Source organism: Felis catus, chromosome A1 (genome assembly GCF_018350175.1).
Source record: "Felis catus isolate Fca126 chromosome A1, F.catus_Fca126_mat1.0, whole genome shotgun sequence".
Taxonomy (NCBI): domain Eukaryota; kingdom Metazoa; phylum Chordata; class Mammalia; order Carnivora; family Felidae; genus Felis; species Felis catus.
In genome coordinates, this window is record NC_058368.1 from 153,000,014 (window position 1) to 153,019,676 (window position 19,663).

Here is a 19,663-nt window from a genome sequence, read left to right on the forward strand (position 1 = left end):
AAAGGTAATAATTATTAAAACCTGTTCGTACTGGTTTCCTGACATTCAGGAGTTGCCAAAAGCTATTGCATTGCGTAAAATACCTCCCTGACACACCTAAGATATTTAGAGGCATATTTAATTTAATTTAATTTTCAAGGGTCTTATATATACACATACATCTTATGTAACAGCCAGAGTAAGTATAAAATACAGAGAATTGGGACTTGTATAGGAAAGAAATGTTACAGAACCAGGCTGGATCGCTGGCGGAAAAACCAAGCGGCACTCGGAGATCTTGGTAGATCAGAGTTTTATTTTACACTGGCAAGCTCAGAGGAGATCCTTCTCCAGAGATCTGAGCCCTGAGCACAAGCATGGGGGACAGTTTATCATCCGTTACTTTCACATTCTGCATTAGTAGTAATTTGGCACACATGGCAAGCAGGGCAGGAAGAAGAACCTGGAAGAAGAGTCTGTAAGCTAGGAACTAGAGCTTATGTTAGTCCCGTAGGCCATCTTATGGTGCATAGCTTTACTTATTTTCCCAACAGTCCCCCTTTTATGCCTTTTCAAAAAATCTTTTTGGTAGGCATCACCCTTTAGTTCCTGGGGTTGGTATCCTTGGAGGGCTAAGATGCGCGTTGCAATTTCCAGGTAATGTTGAGGGACCTGGTCAGGGTTTGTATAATGTACGCCACAAATGCAGGTCCGTTGTCACTGTGTATGGTTAAGGGCATACCAAACCGAGGCACAATTTCCTATAGAAGAGCTTTGGCCACCTCAAAGCTCTTTCCGTCCTAGTCGGAAAGACTTCGACCCCCCAGAATATGTGCAGATTATTACAAGGAGGTACCTGAATCCATTGCTTGGTTGTATATCTATAAAGTCCACCTCCAAGTCTTTAAAAAGGGTGGCCCCCATCCTTTGAATGGACCAGTTCTCCTGGGTTTTTATGGGGTGGGTTTCTAGTAACTGTCAGATCAGGTTCAGGGAGGATATGGTTTGCATATATAGAGATCCATCCCGTTTTCCAGTTGTTTAAATAATCATATGCCCATGGGGTCTTATTATTTTCCCCACAGAATAACAAGCACAAAAGATTGTCTACATGAAATACTGTGACAGTTCTTCTGACATTTCCCTCAAATTGTCTAGTTTAGGCAAACAACAAACATTTAAAGACAATCAGAACTAGAATATAACACCCGTAACAGTGCGTTGTTAAAACATAGCTTTTCTCTCTAAAAACCTGCATTTCCAGAGATATCCAAATTGAGACCAATGCATTTGTAGAACAAATCCAGTCTTAACAAACCTGGCCTAATTATTTACATAAGCTCAGCAAGAATAGCAATTGATCATGAGGATATTTTAAAGTTTGCTTTGCTAGAACCTTTTATAAGGAATCTCCAGTTTGAACTTTTAGTAGCCTCTCCAGGCCAGAAGCCAAGCCAAATACTTGCCATCAGACAGGCCTGCAATACTGGTAGATTTGGGTGAATTCCTTTTCACAAGGTCCCCGAGATATCCTGAGGTGGCTGCACCTGCTAGGAAGTGACCTTTACTCACCTGGTGAGGCTGCTGGGAACTCTGTAAGCAAGGTATCAGGCCAACCTTTCCAAGGGGCTTTATGGTTCCATGTTTCATAAAGCCAACCTTAGTTCCTGAAAGCTGTCTGGTCATATCTGAGTCTATGCTTGACACTCTCAAATATGACATTCCAGTCAAAGCCTTGGTAAAATAACCAGTATTTCTAATGGTGACCTGTTATAAGGAGAACAGATTCTTCTTGAACTTATGTAAACAATTGTAATTGCCATGAAAAAAAGAATACTCACTGAGAGTTTTTGAATTTCAGAGGATTTAGGTAGAGAGAAAAGATAAATGCTTCAGTTTACAAAGGAATATTTTATGACATTTCAGTTTATCATAGGTATCGTTTCCTTAATCTGGAAGTGCAAACATTAAAGAACCAGCAATATTTCCAACAAGAGTCACAAAACTATAATCTTCCTCAGGTCAACCTTGGTAGAGTAAAAGTTTCATTTTTAATGCTGATAACTTTAAAGACAGGTCCAACAAACTTAAATAGTTTAGATACTGAATGTGTTTCACATGCATTCACTTAAAATCAATCAGTTTTTCCCCATTGTCAGTTTTCATCTGGGATACCAGTGGGGGTATCTGAAGTGGGTGGTCCAAGGGGGTGCTCTTTGCCCCTTGACCTTGAGAGTGGAGGGGAGGAGCCAATGGTGCTTGAGGCACTGAGGATGGTATAGGAACCAGTTATGTAGACCACACCCAAGTTGGTACAGAAACAGGAGGGGGTTGGGAGAAAGGCAGAAGAGGTAAGGTGCCAGCAGAAGGCAGAGAAGGAAAACTGGATTCAAAACCTTAGCCCAGACAGAGGAGCAGACGCCATGTTTTCTTCCACCAAAGTGGAAATATGGAGTCCACATCAGGCCAGAGAAGACCCGTAATTTCCTTGAAACAAGTGGAGTGTCAGCAGCTGCTTGGGAATATTCCTTAAAGTCCCTGTCCTGAAGTAGTCTAACCACAGTTGGCTCCATTTATAGCTGTTAACCTGGGAAATGAATGAGGGAGAAGGCCTCACAACTATTAGGCAGAGGAACAGAGAGAGAGGGTCAGCATCCCCTTCAGTCTGATTCTATCTCAGCCAGACCAATAAAGTCCCCTTCTCGAGGTTCCTCCTGATATCCGCTGGGTTTTGGGGGCCCCTTCCGATTTGGGCGCTCATTCTTCCAGTGTCCCTTTCCTGTGCAGTAGGCACATTGGTCTTTTTGCTAAGGGGCCTCTGGGCTTTCCCCCCTTTGGTGGTTGGAGCTTCCCAGTCTTTGCATTGTCCTTTTCTTTCCGTGCTACTGCCAGAAGGGTGACCCTCTTCTTTAGTCTTTTTTCAGTTTCCCTTGGCTGTGATTTCCCTGTTCACGAAAACTTTATTGGCGACCTCTGTCAACTGGGTAATATTCATCCCGGCTAAGCCCTTTAGCTTTAGGAGTTTTCTCCTGATGCCTGGGGTGCAGTCTGGCTGTTGGCCCTGGTGAGAGAGGATTCTCCAGGTCCGGGGATGGAGGAGAGACGAATGACAGAGGAGTTTCAGGCCCCTGTGCCCAGAGCGGGGGGGGGGGGGGGGGGGGGGGGCCTTAGTGGGTTCGGTGGTGGAAAGACAGGGTCCTCCTCTGGGTCTCCCACAGATGCCGGACGGGAGCAGTGGGCTGCTTCTTCAGTTCTCCAGGTGAAGCAGCTAAAACCTTTGCCTGACTCTGTGTTATAGATGAATTGCATCCAAGGTAGGGGATTTGGGGCAATTTCAAGCCAGGAATCAATATACAGAAATTGGTCAGGGTGACCTGGGTTTCCAGTGACTATTTGCCAAACCTGCCGGACCAGTTGGACACCTAATGTTCCTTCTGAGAGTCATCCTACATCAAAAGTGGGCCCTTTCAACTCACATAGGGTCCTTAACTTGCCAGGCGTCATCTAATTCCATAGTCTCCTGAAAACCCCTTCTTTACTCTGTCCTGACCCCATAATGTTCCTGTGAGATGGAGTTGCAAAGACAGAGGGGTAGGGGTGCCCCCTCTAATGAGGAGACTAGTCAGATGCCTGTCTCACTGTATCCCTAAGGAGCTTAGGTGATGCTTAGCCGTAGCAGTCTCAGCTTTGTGACTTACAATCGGAAACTATTCTGATGCTGCCATACGTTATATGCCATTCACCATGGAATCGCAGATGGGCCCACTCAGACTACGTGGGCTTTTGGGAACCTTAAGGGTGCCCCCCCGTGGAGCCACAGAATCGAACTCCTCAGGGCAAGCCAGACCAAAACGGACATTTGCACTCATATACACACCAGAGGTGATTGCATTCCCTCCCACAGAATTCCTACCTGTGAGACCTCTGAAGTCTCTAGGGAGTGATCAAGTCCCCCTCCCACTCTTGTGAGTGGGTCTGACTAGATTGAGGCCCCAGCTTTACCGGTTCCGATGTCAGGTCCAGGTCCTTGCTTGCCAAGTCTCTTCGAGTCTGGCAGGAATGGTAGGGCAGGACTGGCCTGAGGCGACCAAGCGAAAGACTGCCAAAAATCAGGCAGGGCGCGCTTTCTCTGTTGCGATGCCTAATTCCGTCACCACCTTGCCATTTTCCCAAACCGGTGGCAACAATGGGCCAGCATGGTTGGGTTTACTGGTCAGGGAACCGCATTTGTTATGGAACCAGGCTGGATCACTGGTGGAAAAACCAAGTGACACTCGGAGATCTTGGTGGATCCAAGTTTTATTTTACACTGGCGAGCTCGGAGGAGATCCTTCTCCAGAGATCTGAGTCCCGAGCACAAGCATGGGGGACAATTTATCATCTGTTACTTCCGCACTGTGCATTAGTAGTAATTCGGCATGCATGGCAAGCAGGGCAGGAAGAAGAGCCTGGAAGAGAAGTCTCTAAGCTAGGAACTAGAGCTTATGTTAGTCCTGTGGGCCATCTTATAGTGCATAACTTTATTTATTTTCCCAATAGAAGGAAGGAAGGAAGCAAGGAAGGAAGGAAGAAAGGAAGGAAGGGAAGAAGGAAGGGGAAAGCAAGCTAACTATGAACATGAGCATAATAGATTTTATGTTCTTTGACATGAAGACCATAGGAGGGCCATCCAAAAATATTCAAAGCTTTCTAGTCAGTGTGGGGGAAAAAAGGAATATCTGTGTGAAATCAGTGAGAATAATTTTAATGTTAAGTATGATATTTTTAGTAATAGTAAAAATTCAGATTTGGTATTGACACAATATTTCTGGTATTTAAACTTCTTTTAAGGGATAAGGTAGAAACACCAGTGAAAAAGATGCTAGCCTGGGGTGGGGGGTTGTAATAGTACACATGTGATTTCAAGATAATGAAAAAAGATACAGGAAATTAAGTATGGCATTAGTCCAAGTGTTTTGTTTATAGGAACATGCTACAGGCAGTCTCTATTGAGCGTACCTAAAAAAAAATACTGATAACCTTGCCTTTATAGTTGTTTTTCCATTTCTGGTTTCTACCTTTTTGCATAAGGAATTAACTATTATCACTAAATTTTATTGATGTTTTAAGTTTAATACTTTTTTGAAGTTCTTCAGATAGTTTGTTTCTTCAAATACTCTTGTAACTTTTTTAAAAAAAATTTAATATTTATTTTGGAAGGTGAGAGCGACAGTGTGAGCAGGGAAGGGGCAGACAGAGAGGGAGACACAGAATCTGAAGTGGGCTCCAGGCTCTGAGCTGTCAGCATAGAGACTGATGCAGCCCTTTCAAATAATTTTAAAAGTTACACAGATAGGGGCACCTGGGTGGCTTAGTCGATTAAGCATCCAACTTCAGCTCAGGACATGATCTTGTAGTCTGTGAGGGTGAGCCCCATGTTGGGCTCTGTGCTAACAGCTCTGAGCCTGGAGCCTGCTTCGAGTTCTGTGTTTCCCCCTCTCTCTGCCCCTCCCCTGCTCTCTCTCTGTCTCTCTCTCTCAAACACTAATTGTAAAAACGGCAAAAAAAAAAAAAAGTTGCACAGATAATGCTGATTAAAACTTAAACAAAAGGAAGTCTGTTAACCACAGAATACATTAGTCATGGAAATGTCATTATACTTTGTGAATTCCATTATCATTGGCATTGGCACATTGGCAATAGCCAATGCAACAGCAACATGCAAAGGTCTTTTTGTCTTTAGCCTCAGATTAATGGGTTATTAACACAGTTTTCTAATGAAGGGGATTCTGCAGACATAAATGATTTACAAGTAGCAGAAATAATGTGGAACTCAGCATTTTGTGATCTTTTTAGCTTAACATATCTTGCTTTTGTCATTGAAACAAATGTTTAAAATAGCTTACTCATCAGTTAACTCTGGAAGAAGAGAGTAAAAAACTTTTTGGATCAGGGATGCTAAGTGGATTAGAAAATGTGAGTTATAAAATTCAAAAATTAGGGGCGCCTGTGTGATTCCATCAGTTAAGCGTCCAGCTTTGGCTCAGGTCATGATCTTGTGGTTTGTGATTTCGAGCCCTGCCTTGGGCTCCATGCTGCCAGCTCAGAGCTTGGAGCCTGTTTCGGATTCTGTGTCTCCCTCTGTCTCTGTCCCTTCCCTGCACGTGCTCTGTCTCTCAAAAATAAACAAACATTTAATTCACAAAATAGAGTAAATGGATACTGTAGATTCAAGTGTAGTTAGTTAAGCTCAAGACAGAACACCATAATAATAGTAAATATTTTAATTTCAGGAAAAAAGAAAGTTAATAGTAGGATCCAGAAGGTGTTAATACCTGCAAGAGTCTGCTTCAAGCCGAAATGAAATAATAGGGACCAGATTTACCATCAGATCTAAAACAAATGAAAAAAACGGAACATTATATGAAATAATGTCAATAGGCTAGACATCAGGCAGCAAAGGATGAGGATCCCTGAAGTACAAGAAACAAACAGGATGAGGTTAATAATTGCCCTGGAATACTGCCTTCCAAGCTGTGGCACAAAAAGGAGGAACACAGGTGGTCTGCAGATTCGCAGAACTAAGGAGAAAGATGAGAGTCTGAGAAAAACAAGGTGGCTAAAGTTTGGAGGCCAAAATACTGAAAAAGAAGGAACGATGGAGATAGGCAGAGTTCTTATTATTCAGCTGAGTTCTGACTAGCCCATGTTGTGAGGAAACTACCCAAAGCTAGAGAAAGAGCCCCCAGAAGGCAAAAGAGATCAATGTGAGGTGCTTACACAGAGCCACGAATAGTAACTTTTCCTGCTGTTAGACTAAGAAATCCTCAAGATCCACAAACACCTGGGTAGAGTATACAGACGGGTTTTGCCTCAGCCCCATGGAGTGATTGGCCTGAGCACTAGGCCCTGCCCAACACATCTTAACCGCAAGAATTGAAAAGACCAAATTGCTTCCACATGCATCCTAGCACAAAGCTCAAAAATATTTACAGGAACACAAATATCCAACTCCCAAAGAGGTAAGATCACAGTGTTTGATATTTAATAAAAAACTGTAAGATGTGGTGAAAGGCAAGAAAATATGACACAGGGCGTCTGGAAGGCTCAGTTGATTAAGCGTCTGACTTTGGCTCAGGTTGTGATCTCATGGTTCATGAGTTCAAGCCCTGTATCAGGCTCTGTGCTGACAGCTCAGAGCCTGGAGCCTGCTTCAGATTCTGTGCCTCTCTGTCTGTCCCTCCCCCTCTCACACTCTGTCTCTCTCCTCAAAAATAAACGTTAAAAAAAAAAAACGATTATCTCTTTCCCTCTCTGTCTGTCCCTACCCCTCTTATGCATATGTGTTCTCTCACTCTGTCTCTTAAAATAAATAAATAAACACTAAAACAAAAAAGAAATGAAAACTACAATGTGTGAGATGAAAAATACCCTGATTGGGATTAGAAATAGCAGAAGAGGGGCGCCTGGGTGGCTCAGTCGGTTAAGCGTCCGACTTTGGCTCAGGTCACGAGCTCACAGTTCGTGAGTTCGAGCCCCGCGTCGGGCTCTGTGCTGACAGCTCAGAGCCTGGAGCCTGTTTCAGATTCTGTGTCTCCCTCTCTGACCCTCCCCCGTTCATGCTCTCTCTCTGTCTCAAAAATAAATAAACATTAAAAAAAAAATTTTTAAAAAATAGCAGAAGAAAAAATAAGTGAATTTGAAAACAGCAATATCAGTTACTCTAAAATGAAAAAGAAAAGAGGGAGTCAGAATAAATCAGCAGGGCACCATTGAACTGTGGGGAAAAATTTAAGTGTTTCATATATGTGTAATTGAGATGTCAGAAAGAGAGGTAAAAGTGCCTAATGGTTGGGAAAGAGCATTTTAAAAAGTAATGATTAAAATTTTCCAAATTTCTTAAAAACTGTTAACTTATGTATTCAAGAATCGTGATGAGCGCTACACAGAAGAAGCATGAAGAAACTGTATATGAAAGCACATCATAATCAAATTGCGTAAAACTAGTATAAGGAGAAAAATCTTATAGGCAACAAAAATTAAAACAAAAAAATCCATACAGAGGAATAAACATAAGAATTACAGCAAATTTCTTGTCAGAAATAATACAAGTGAGGAGAACATAGAGCGACATGTTTAAGTACTGAAGGAGAAAATACCTGTTGAGCATCAGACTCTTAATCAGGCTCCACACTCAGCTTGAGATTCTGTCTCTCTATCTACCCACTTCCCCAACTCGCACTCAGTCTGTCTCTCTAAAATTTAACAAAATAAAAATAAAAAGATGGAAAATTAATTGGGATTGACTATATTAACAAAGTAGATTTTAAATATTTTTTTAATGTTTATTTTTTGAGAGAGAGAGACAGACAGAAGCATGAACAGGGGAGGGACAGAGGTAGAGGGAGACATAGAATCTGGAGCAGGCTCCAGGCTCTGAGCTGTCAGCACAGAGCCCCATGCAGGGCTCACTCACAAACTGCGAGATCACAACCTGAGCTGAAGCCAGACGCCACATAGTAGATTTTAGAGCAAAGTTATACCAGAGAAAAAAGTCATTCTATAATGATAAAGGGGTTAGTTTATTGAGAGACTATAATCACCCTAAATTTAATAACTTAATAACTAAGCTTCCAAATATACCGTGCAAAAATTTATAGAACTACAAGGAAAACTTGACAAATCCACAATTATAGTTGGGAATTTAAAGACTTCTCTTTCAATAATTGATAGAAATTTTTTAAAAGAACAGAAAATCTGTAAATACATGGAATTTTGTTTTGTTTTTTTAGAATATAGAATATTTTAACATGTTATCATCCAACCTGAATTAATTGAGATTTATAAAACACTGAAACCAACAGTAGTAGAATACATGTTTTTATCATGTACGCAAGGAACATAGGCTTATAAATTCAAAATGATTAAAGCCATACAGAGTATGTCCTCTGACCACAACAGAATTAAATTGGGAATCAACAGAAAGATTACTAGAATATCTTCAAATATTTGGAAACTAACTAGCACACTTATAGATAATCCATAGGTCAGAAAATAATTCAGGAAAATTTCAAAGAATTTTGAACTGAGTGAAAATGAAAACACAATATATCAAAATTTGAGGAATCCTTAAAGCAATATAAGGAAAAAATATAATAGAACTAAATGCCTCTATTAGAAAAAGAAATAAGGTTTCAAAAATAGGACACAGAAATATAAAAACAGTTTTTAAATTAAAAATAGGAGAAAAAGAAGAAATAAATAATAAAGAACAGAACAGGAATCACTGAAATATAAAACAGTAAAACAACAGAGAAAATCAGTGAAACCAAGAGCCATTTCTTTAAGATCAATAAAGTAACCAACCTTTAGTCAGAATGATCAAGAAAAAAAAAAGAGGAGCTCTAAATTACCATTATGAAGAAAGAGAAATGGCATCACTACAGATTCTAAATATTAAAAAGATAATAAGGGAATATTATATATCACTTTATACCAACAAATTTTCCAGGTTTGGTTAAATAGAAAAGTTACTTAAAATGACATATATTACCAAAACTCATTCAGTAAGAGCTAGGTTATCTGAATAGGTATATATCTATTAAAGAAATTGAATTCATATTTAAAAATCTTGCCACTAAGATAACTTTAGTCTTAACATGGTTTTGATGAATTTTATCAAATATTTAAGAGAAAATACCACTTCTTTACAGATTCTTCCGGAAAATTGAAAAAGAGGAACTCTTTCCCAACTCTCTAAAACCAGCATTACCCTTATAGCACAATGAGACAAAGACTACAAACCAGTGTTCCTCATGAATATTGATGCAGACATTCTTAATATAGTTTTAGCAAATCAAAATGATAATGCATCACAAAAAGTGATAACTATCCAAGTAGTATAAAGTTGGTTTAATATTCCAGTATCAATCAAATTAATTCATCATATTAATTAGCAAGCAAAAATGGAATAAAATGTTTTGTAATCTCAATAGAGAAATAGCATTTGCCAAAATTCAATAGCCATTCCTGATAAAAAAAAAAAACCTCCAACCAAGTAGAAATAGAGGGGAGCTTTCTCAACTTGACAATGCCATCTACAAAAAGAAATTATATTAACTAACCTCATAGTTGTAATGATTTGCTAGGGCGGCCATAACAAATTACCATAGACTGGATGGCTTAAATAACAAATTTATTTTCTTACAGTTCTGAAAGCTAGAATTCCAAGATCAAGGTGTTGACAGGGTTGATTTCATATTGAGTCCTCTCTCCTTGCTGTACAGATGTCTGTCTTCTCCCTTGGTGTTCGCATGGTCTTTCTTCTGTACATGTGCTTGCCAGTATCCAAAATTTTCTCTTATAAGGAAATCACTCATAGTGGATTACAGCCCACCTTAAAGACCTCACTTTAATTTAATTACCTCTTTATTGACTTCATTTTCAAATACAGTTTATTCTGAGTAACTAGAGGTTAGGACTTCAGTGTATGAATTTTGGGGGACACAATTCAGACCATTAAAATAATTAATGGTGAAAACAATGTTTTCATGCTAAGAGCAAAAAGAAAACAAGGGTGTTCATTTCTGCCACCTCTTTTCAGTACTCTGTGTGTGTGTGTGTGTGTGTGTGTACATTATATCTATATTTATATCCATTGCCAACAAGTACCATAAGGCAAGAAAAAGAAATTAAAGCCATTCTGAATAAAAAGTAAGTAAAATTCCATTTATGCAGAGATGACATAATCCTTTATGTAGAAAATATGTTTTCTACAAAAAAGCTACCCAAACTAATAAGTATGTTCTGTAAGTTGGCGAGATGAAGATCAATATACAAAAATCAATTGTATTTCTGTATACTAGCAGTGAATATCAGGAATTAAAATTTAGTGAAATATCAATTATGATAATAGCAAAAATATAAAATACTTAGGGATGAATCTCTTAAAAATTATATGAAGGACTTGTACGTGGATAATTACAAAGTACTTCTGAGAGGAACTAGAGAAGACCTAAATACATGGAAGGGTACCATGTGGTCATGAGAAGAAAGAGTCAATATTGTTAGTATGTCCATTCTCAGATTCAACCCAATTCCAATCACAACCTCAGTAGGTTTCTGTTTTTGTAAGCATCTATCTGGCTCTAAAATTTATATGGAAATGCACATGACTTGGAATGGACAATATAACTTTGACAAGGAAGAATAAATCAGAGTCTAACACTACCTGGTTTCAAAAATTATAGCTTCAGTCATCAAGACGATGTGATATTGGTGTAAACATAGAAAAATTGATTGATGGGACAGATCAGAGAGTCCAGAAGCAGACTCCTACATAGATAGACAAAATGCAAAAGGTAATTCAGAAGTATTTATAAAAGATCAAAAAAGGTAGATTCAATCCATAATTGGGTTTCACCAATGTTAAAAACTTTTGTTCTTCCAATGACACTGTTAAGAGAATTTTTGAAAACAAGCCACAGAGTAGAAGGAAGTACTTGCACATTAAACATGTGATGAAAGACTTGTATCATGAATATAAAAAGAACTCATAAAACTCAACATTAAGAAAACAAACCAATTTTTAAAGTAGGCAAGAGAGCTGAAGAGGCATTTCTTCAAAGAAAAGACATGGATTGCAGATAGGGACATGAAAAAATGGTTAACATCATTACTGATTAGGAAAATCCAAATTTAGACCACGGTGAGGAACTATGTGTGCCCCTTAGAAAGGCTAAAAGGTTTTTTGACTCTCCCGGACAAGTTTTAGTGAGATGCTAATATATTGCTGATGAGAATGGAAATGTTACAAGCACTTTGGAAAATAATTTATCTATTTTTAAGAATATTAAATACACACACAAGAGAATATTAAATACACACTTATCATATGATCCACCTGTTCCTTCTCTTAGATATTTATTCAAGACAAATAAAAGCACTTGTACATTCATAGAAGCTTTATTTGTAAAAAATAAAAAAAAAACTGGAAACAACCCAAATATCCATCAGTATTTGAAAGAACACATAATTAAAACACTACTATGGAAAAAAAAAAAAAAACACTACTACGGAGGTACTACAAAGATCATGAGGAAACTTTTGGGAATGATGCATATGTTATCTTAGTTGTGGTAATGGTTTACAGGTGTATATATGTCAAAACTTGTTAAATCATACATATTTTAAACATGTGCCATTGTTTTCTGTTGACCATACTTCAATAAAGCTGTTTTAAAAAATGATATGCTCAGGGTGCCTGGGTGGTTCAGTTGGTTAAGCGTCCCACTTCGGCTCACATCATGATCTTGCAGTTTGTGAGTTTGAGCTCCGTGTCGGGTTCCGTGCTTACAGCTCAGAGCCTGGAGCCTGCTTTAGGCTATGTTTCCCTCTCTCTCTCTGCTTCTCCCCCACTCGTGCTCTGTCTCTCCTCAAAATAAATAAACATTAAAAAATTTTTAATAAAAAAAAACGATATGCTCAAACCCATGATAGGAGCTATAGAGGATAATGAATATTTGCTGAATTTTCTTTTTTAAAAATTTTATTTCAAAATAATTATAAGATGAAATTATTGCCTTTAAGGAGTTGACAGTTTCCTGAGAGATTAAGGCTGATATTATGTAACAATTGAGAGAATTGAGCTTTATAGGAAAGCCAACCCTTATGTTAATAAAATCCTATTTTAAAAATTCAGAGGAGGAAAAGTTTGCTTGTGGTTGAAAGAAAGCCATATATTCATGATAGAGTTGGCATTTCAGTCATGCCTTGAAAAATAGACATGATTTCAGCAGAGGAAGATGAGAAACAGGAATCCTAGGTAGGAGAAAGAGGAAGAATAGACTGGAAAGATGATGGAACATGTTTTGGGAATAGCAGTCAAAATAGAGCCGAATGTTTGGAAGGATCTTGTGGAAGATAAGTTGAAAAAGGGAATGGAAGGCAGATGGGACTTGTAGGCCAAACCAAGACAATCCTGTTTCCTCTTTAATTGTTTCTTTGTGTCCCACAAGCGGAACTAATCAATCTTGAATGTGTCCCCCTGGTATTTTACTCCATACCCTGTTAAAACACCTGTCACATTTTGCATCTTTTGTATGGCTTTAGCCATAATAACTCTCCTATTAGAAAGGACGACATTTTGGCTCATTATAAATGCCGAGTAACAAGTGCTTTCCCACTTTAAAAACAAGGAAAGTCTAGGAGCTTATCATGATCTGCGTAGGCAGGTGGAATTTGAACTGATCCTGTAAAAACTGAGTAGGTGTTTTGGATAAGCTGGAGAGTAAAGAGAAGGGCAATTAATAGAGAGGAGTGAAGATGTTTATAGTAAAGTGGGGAGAGAGGTATACTAAGGAGTACTGAGAATTGATGTTTATAGTGAAATCAGTTTTTATTATTATTATTATTTAGCCCAGCAGAAACACATGCTCTGTATTTAAAATGAAAACTATACACAGGTACAGTAGACCTCTCATCAACCAGAAGAAGCAAAGAATTTTATAAGTTAGTAACAAAACATATCAGATACTCTCTTTGGGGACATATATTTATTTTTCTTTTCTCTTTAGTTAAGATGTATGTATGTTATATCAGTATAGAATTGAGAATAGTATTATATTTGCTATTGGCATTATATTCTATGGCCATTATGAACCTGTGGTGGGCCATGGATTAAAAAAGATTGAGGAAGAGTGAACTAGAAGTTCAGCACTTTGAGGCAGGACTTGAGTTTGATTTTAGCTTTATAGGCTGCAGCATGGTGTTCTGGAGAGAATGCTATATAAATGAGAACTCCAGGATTTGAATCCCACTTTGACTGGGGCACCTGGGTGGCTCCATCAGTTAAGCATCAGACTTTGGCTCAGGTTATGATCTTGCGGTTCGTGAGTTTGAGCTCTGGATCGGGCTCTGTGCAGACACCTCAGAGCCTGGAGCCTGATTCTATATCTCCCTCTCTCACTCATACTCTGTCTCTGTCTCTCTCTCAAAAATTAATAATAATAATAATAATAATAAACAAACATTGAATCCCACTTTAACTTTCAAACACATTTAGTTACCTCCAAAAAGTGAATTCCTGTATCAGATCCTTTTTCATCATTTATTAAGTTTGTGTAACTTAATAATGACTTCACATCATTAATATGTGGGTTCACAAGAAAACCAGCGAAAGTATGTAGCACCTTTTGCCACCATATTCTTTATCTCGTAAAGATAGTAACACTTTGTTGGTAGTAGGTACTTGCCTGCTTACTGAATGAATCAGTAACGTGAATGACTGAGGACCTTTGAAAAATTCTTTTTGTTTTTTATGTTATGATGTTTAATGCATCCAGAGAACTGACTGTGAAAATAACCTTTCTCCTGGTCAACTCTGTATGATTAAGTAAAGGAACAATGGTAAAAACTCCTTTCTCCTCACGTTAATGTGCCTTAAAGATGTATGTGCTAAATATGCTAGGAGATGGCATTTTATTTTACTATAACCATTTAATTTGTATTTAAGCTAAAGTTAATTTAATTTTAGATACGCCAGGTTATTTGTAATAGCTGGTTCTCCCAAGTTTTCTTACCTCATTCCTGTTGTAGCAGTGTGCACTGTGAAAGGTCAGCCTTTTCTTGCAGACTAACCTCCTTTCATACAGATGGAAGTATTTCTCATGCTTTAGAGAACATTCTGGAAGAATGTTCATAGTTTGCAAAAGTAAATTTGTGACTGGTATTTTTAGGACTTAGAAAAGAAGAGTAAAACATAATAAAATATAGAGAAGTCCTATCTGTAGAATAGAATTCTGGGTGTTAAAACTGTATTCTGAAAGCAAATGCAGCTTAAATAATAACCTTTACTAATTTGTTTCAAAGAAAAGAGTTTTTAAGACAATAACAATTATTCAAGTTAGCATACCATTTATAAATAGTTTCATAGAATGCTTAAAACTAAGCATGTTCAATTACAAGTTTGGATTACACTATTGTCTTACATAAGCAAACTCTTCAGGTTGATTAGAACATAACTACCAAGTAAACCTCAACGCTATGCATATTATAGAATATGAATTAGAGAGGTTCAAACTTATTATATAGGTACACTTACAAAATCTTTGTGGAAATAGATGCCGCTTTGTAAAAAGAAGGAAAATAAGATGTTAAAATTACTCCTTTTTTTTTTTTCCTTTGGCTGAACCTCTCAGTCTGTTCTTCCAACAGCTTTTAAGGAAGTTTTGGTGCTTAGTGTTCAACGTTAGTTGAACCAAACTAACGTTAGTTTTGGTGAAAGAGTTCAGTGAATATTTGTGGAATTTAAGAAGGTTAAATTTGTGATCTATAGTGTGTGACAATTCAGAAGTTAGAAGCTAAAATCTAGGAAGATCTAAGCATGTTTTTAAAATAATTGAAAAGCTATTTGTGATATGTTCTGGAAGGGCGAATTTGTTGACTTTGTTTTTTTTTAGGGAACTCATTTGTACCAGATTGTTAGGAAATAATGAGACGTTAATTTCTAGCATCTGCTTTTTCCCCCTAATACTGTGTGTTACAAATGCTCCCAATCCAGGGCTAAATAAACAAAAAGTTGGGTTAGGAATGCTTCTCATTTAAAAAATAATCCTGGAATCTTGGCACAGAAAGGAACTTAAGAATTTATCATTTCCATCTTCTTCCTACTACAGGTGAAGAAACTAGTCTCAGGAGGATAAACTGAGTTGTGTCTATAGCTTTAAAAAAGAAAAAGAAAAAGCCTTTTTTTTTTCTTCTATACTTGGTACAAGAAGTACTCAATAAATAATTTCCAAGAGGAAAGAGTCACTTCAGTATGGCCTAAGATACATATTATTGTAGGGGCACCTGGATGGCTCAGTCGGTTGAGCGTCTGACTTCGGCTCAGATCATGATCTCACAGTTTGTGAGTTCAGGCCCCACATCAGGCTCTGTACTGACAGCTCAGAGCTTGGAGCCTGCTTCGGATTCTGTGCCTCTCTCTCTCTCTCTGTCCCTCCCCTGCTCACACTCTGTCTCTGTCTCTCAAAAATAATTAAATTTTTAATTTTTAAAAAAGATACATGTTACTGTAAATTTACTAATGAGCATTTTGGCTTTTCTTTAGTTGACTAAGTAGGCTGGTTATGGTTAAGTGTCACCCTGTGAAGTAAAGACATTTGAAGCATGTAGGCCCTCACCTTAGATCCTGACAAATTCACCACAGTGATGCTACCCTAGGAACACTGCTGGATAGAAATTTTCAAGGAGGTTTAATGGCCACAACCTTTGTGACAAAAGGATTAGGGAGGCACATATTTCATTTGAAAATAAAAGCAATACTTTGTCCCATTGCTCTAATTTGGTTTTGAGCACAGTATTTATTTTTTAAAAATTTCAAACAACCTCAAAGGTATTTATGTTTCCTTGTTAGAAGGTAGGTTTTGAGATATAGGTCAGCTGTTTTTTTCCTTGCAACACCCCTTTGTCTTTTTGGCATCAGTTATTCTTTCTCTCAACAGTAATTTATTGAACATTTGTATATCCTTGGCATAGTGGTAGCTTATTAAAATATAAAACCAAAAAGGCTTGGTCACTGTCCTAAAAAGAGAGTTTATTCCTTGAGAAGTTATACTATTGTTGTTCCAAATCTCCCCTTGCCATCTGCACTTTTCATTACAAAATTTAACACAGTAGGCATATATTGTTGAAAATACAAAACAATAGGTAGAAACCACAAGAGTGTTTTCCTTTATTTATTTATTCATTTATTTAATAAGTATTTATGGAGTACCTACTGTATGCCAGACTCTGGGCTGCGTAATTAGGATATATCAGTAACTGAAACATTCAATGATCCTGCCTTCATAAATATTACATTCTAGTAGGTGAACAATAGTAGGTGAGATGAACAATAACCACAAAACATAGTAAGTAAACAAATTACAAAGCATGTTAGAAGATGATAAGTGTCATTAAAAAAAATAGGGGAGCCCAGTGACTCAGTCACTTAGGTGCTGGACTCTTGATCGCAGCTCTGGTCATGATCTTGCAGTTCATGGGTTCAAGCCCTACATTAGGCTCTGACTGAAAGTATGGAGCCTGCTTGGGATCCTCTCTCTCTCCCTCTCTCTGCCCCTCCCCTGCTTGTGTGTTCTCTCTCTCTCTCTCTCTCTCTCTCTCTCTCTCTCTCTCAAATAAACTAAAAAAGTAAAAAGGGGTAGGGGCATCACATGTGGGGGAGGGAGAAAAGAAAAGGGTATAATTTTAATTTGTGTGGTCATCTTGTCATTCTGAAGATTTCAAAGATTTCAGAGCCTTGGGGGCAGTTGAAATAAAAGTCCAAGGTTTAGAATAATCCTAGGATCTGAAATTGTAAATTTAAGTCTACTTTGTTACATAGGTCACTTCACAAAAAGAAGATGCATTTGGTGGTAAAGTCACACCCTTTGCTTTTCTTTCTTGTCCCTCCTTGTAGCTTTGATTTAAGTGAATGTCTGTATTTTCTTTTCTAATTATCTAAAATAAATGCATTTTGTGTGATTTTTGTCCATCCATAATAAGAAAAGGGTTTACTTTGAAAATTACTTTTTGGGGTGCCTGAGTGGCTCAGTCAGTTAAGCATCTGACTTCAGCTCAGGTCATGATCTCACAGTTCAGTTCATGAGTTCAAGCCCTGCATTGGGCTGTGTGTTGAGAGCTCCGATCCTGGAGCCTGCTTCAAATTCTGTGTCTTTCTGTCTCTCTCTCTCTCTCTCTCTCTGCCCCTCCCCCACTCACATTCTGTCTCTATCTCTCTCAAAAATAAACATTTTTAAATATTTAAAAAGAAAGAAAATTATCTCTTGACAGAATGTAGCCTAATTTCATATAATTCATTGTTTCTTAGCAATGTAAAAATCCAGGGTGCATGGGTGGCTCAGTTGGTTAAACGTCTAACGTTGGCTCAAGTCATGATCTTGTGGTTCATGGGTTCGAGCCCTGCATCCAGCTCTGTGCTAACAGCTCAAAGCCTGGAGCCTGCTTAGGATTCTGTGTCTACCTCTCTCTCTGTCCCTCCCCTGCTCCTGCTCGCTCTCACTCTCTCTCAAAAATAAATAAACATTAAAAAATTAAAAAAAAAAAAAAAAGAAATGTACAAATCCATAAAAGGCACAGCGTGAGGAACACAGTCACCGAGATTGTAATAGCAAAGTAACAGGACAGGTACTTTGGTATTACAATAGCTACACTTAATGAACACAGCTATAAATGTATAAACTTGTCAGATCAGGTTGTACACCTGAATCTAATGTAACATTATGTCAACTATATTCAAATAAATAAATAAATGCAATATAAAACTCTATGTATTTGCCATTTTTAGAATGACTGTTCATTATCTCAGTTTGAGCAACACATTAACTTATTTTCCCTTTGAGTCATTGAATCCTAGATTCTGATAAGAACAGTTTGTTTTCTTAATATCCTTGATCACTTTTAGCATGGTTTCAAAATACAGGTGTTTGTTTCTTACAGATTGTGTTCTTGGCTTCTGCATATGCAAGTACCCAACTCACAGATGAGAGCTGTTCGGCCATGGCTGCTGTCACACATTACCTGTATCTTTGCCAGTTCAGCTGGATGCTCATTCAGGTTGGTACCTCATTTCCTTCTCCACCCCCTTCAGCGTTGCAGTGAATCTGCATGGAATGTTCTTCCTATCTGCTATTCTTTATACTGAAGTGGAAGTAATTCCATATATCTATCACTGCATTCCTAGGAGATCATTGGAAAGAAAACCTTGTAAGCTGTACAACATCAGAAAGTTTAGCGAATTGGGGAAATGGGAAAAAACATAGTAGGGGTAGAAATAAGGAAGTGGTAGGAGATGAGGCTTGTGATGTGGACCCTGTAAAGCACAGTAAGAAATGTGAACTTTTTTCTAGGGGAGGTCATAGAATGAAACAAGTGACGTGACAACGTTTGTATTTTAGGAAGATTTTCCTGTTTGTAGTGAATTGGTGACAGAAGGGTTGACATGGGAGCTAATTAAGTTTACATTAGCTGCATCCAGGTAAGAGAACGTGGCAGTGTGAACCTGAGAGTAGCAGAAGAAGCTTTTGAGATTTCTTTCTTTTTTTTTTTAAACTATAATAATAGAATGTATAGATGGTTAAGAAGAATGCAGAAGGTGGAACCAAGGATGATTCCCAAGTTTCTGCATGAGTAGATGGGTGGATGGGGGTGCCTTGAACTGAAATAATGACCACTGGAAATTACAGGAAGGATGATGACACTTTTAGGACATGCTGAGTGTGAAGTTTCTCCAGTGTAAGACCTCCAGTGGGGACTTTGGGAGAAGTGGGATACACAGTACTAAATCTCAGAACAGAGGCCCATGCCATATAAATACTTAAGAAAATTGTTGACTTACAGTTGGAAAATGAGTGCATTGCTTTAGAAGAGATCGCTTTGGGAGAAAGTACAGAGTAAGACCTGAACAGTCCTAGTATACACCTGAGGAACTAGTAAACGTTGCAGAGAGACGTGAACTCTTCCTTTTCTGCCTAAAATCCCAAGTTCTCTTCATTGTCCTATGCAGATTTGCTTGATAAAGAGAAAAATATGAAAGCTGGATCCACTTAAGTAGTGTTAATGTCATTAAATGGCTCAACTAAATGAAATGTTGCCTTTGATAATGCTTTGATATTGTTAAATCTTTCATACAATACAAAGTTTTGTT

The 19,663-nt window shown here is 38.0% G+C and overlaps 1 protein-coding gene across 8 annotated transcripts in view; it reads left to right on the top strand.

Annotated features, from left to right (window-relative positions):
• ADGRV1 (adhesion G protein-coupled receptor V1) overlaps nt 1–19,663 on the top strand; it is a 591,098-nt gene that overhangs the window by 367,242 nt on the left and 204,193 nt on the right. For all 8 annotated transcript variants that reach the window (XM_045033568.1, XM_045033570.1, XM_045033575.1 and 5 more), the window contains one exon: nt 18,457–18,573. In XM_045033568.1, the coding sequence (XP_044889503.1) occupies nt 18,457–18,573 (117 nt within the window). The remainder of the gene's footprint in view (nt 1–18,456; nt 18,574–19,663) is intronic.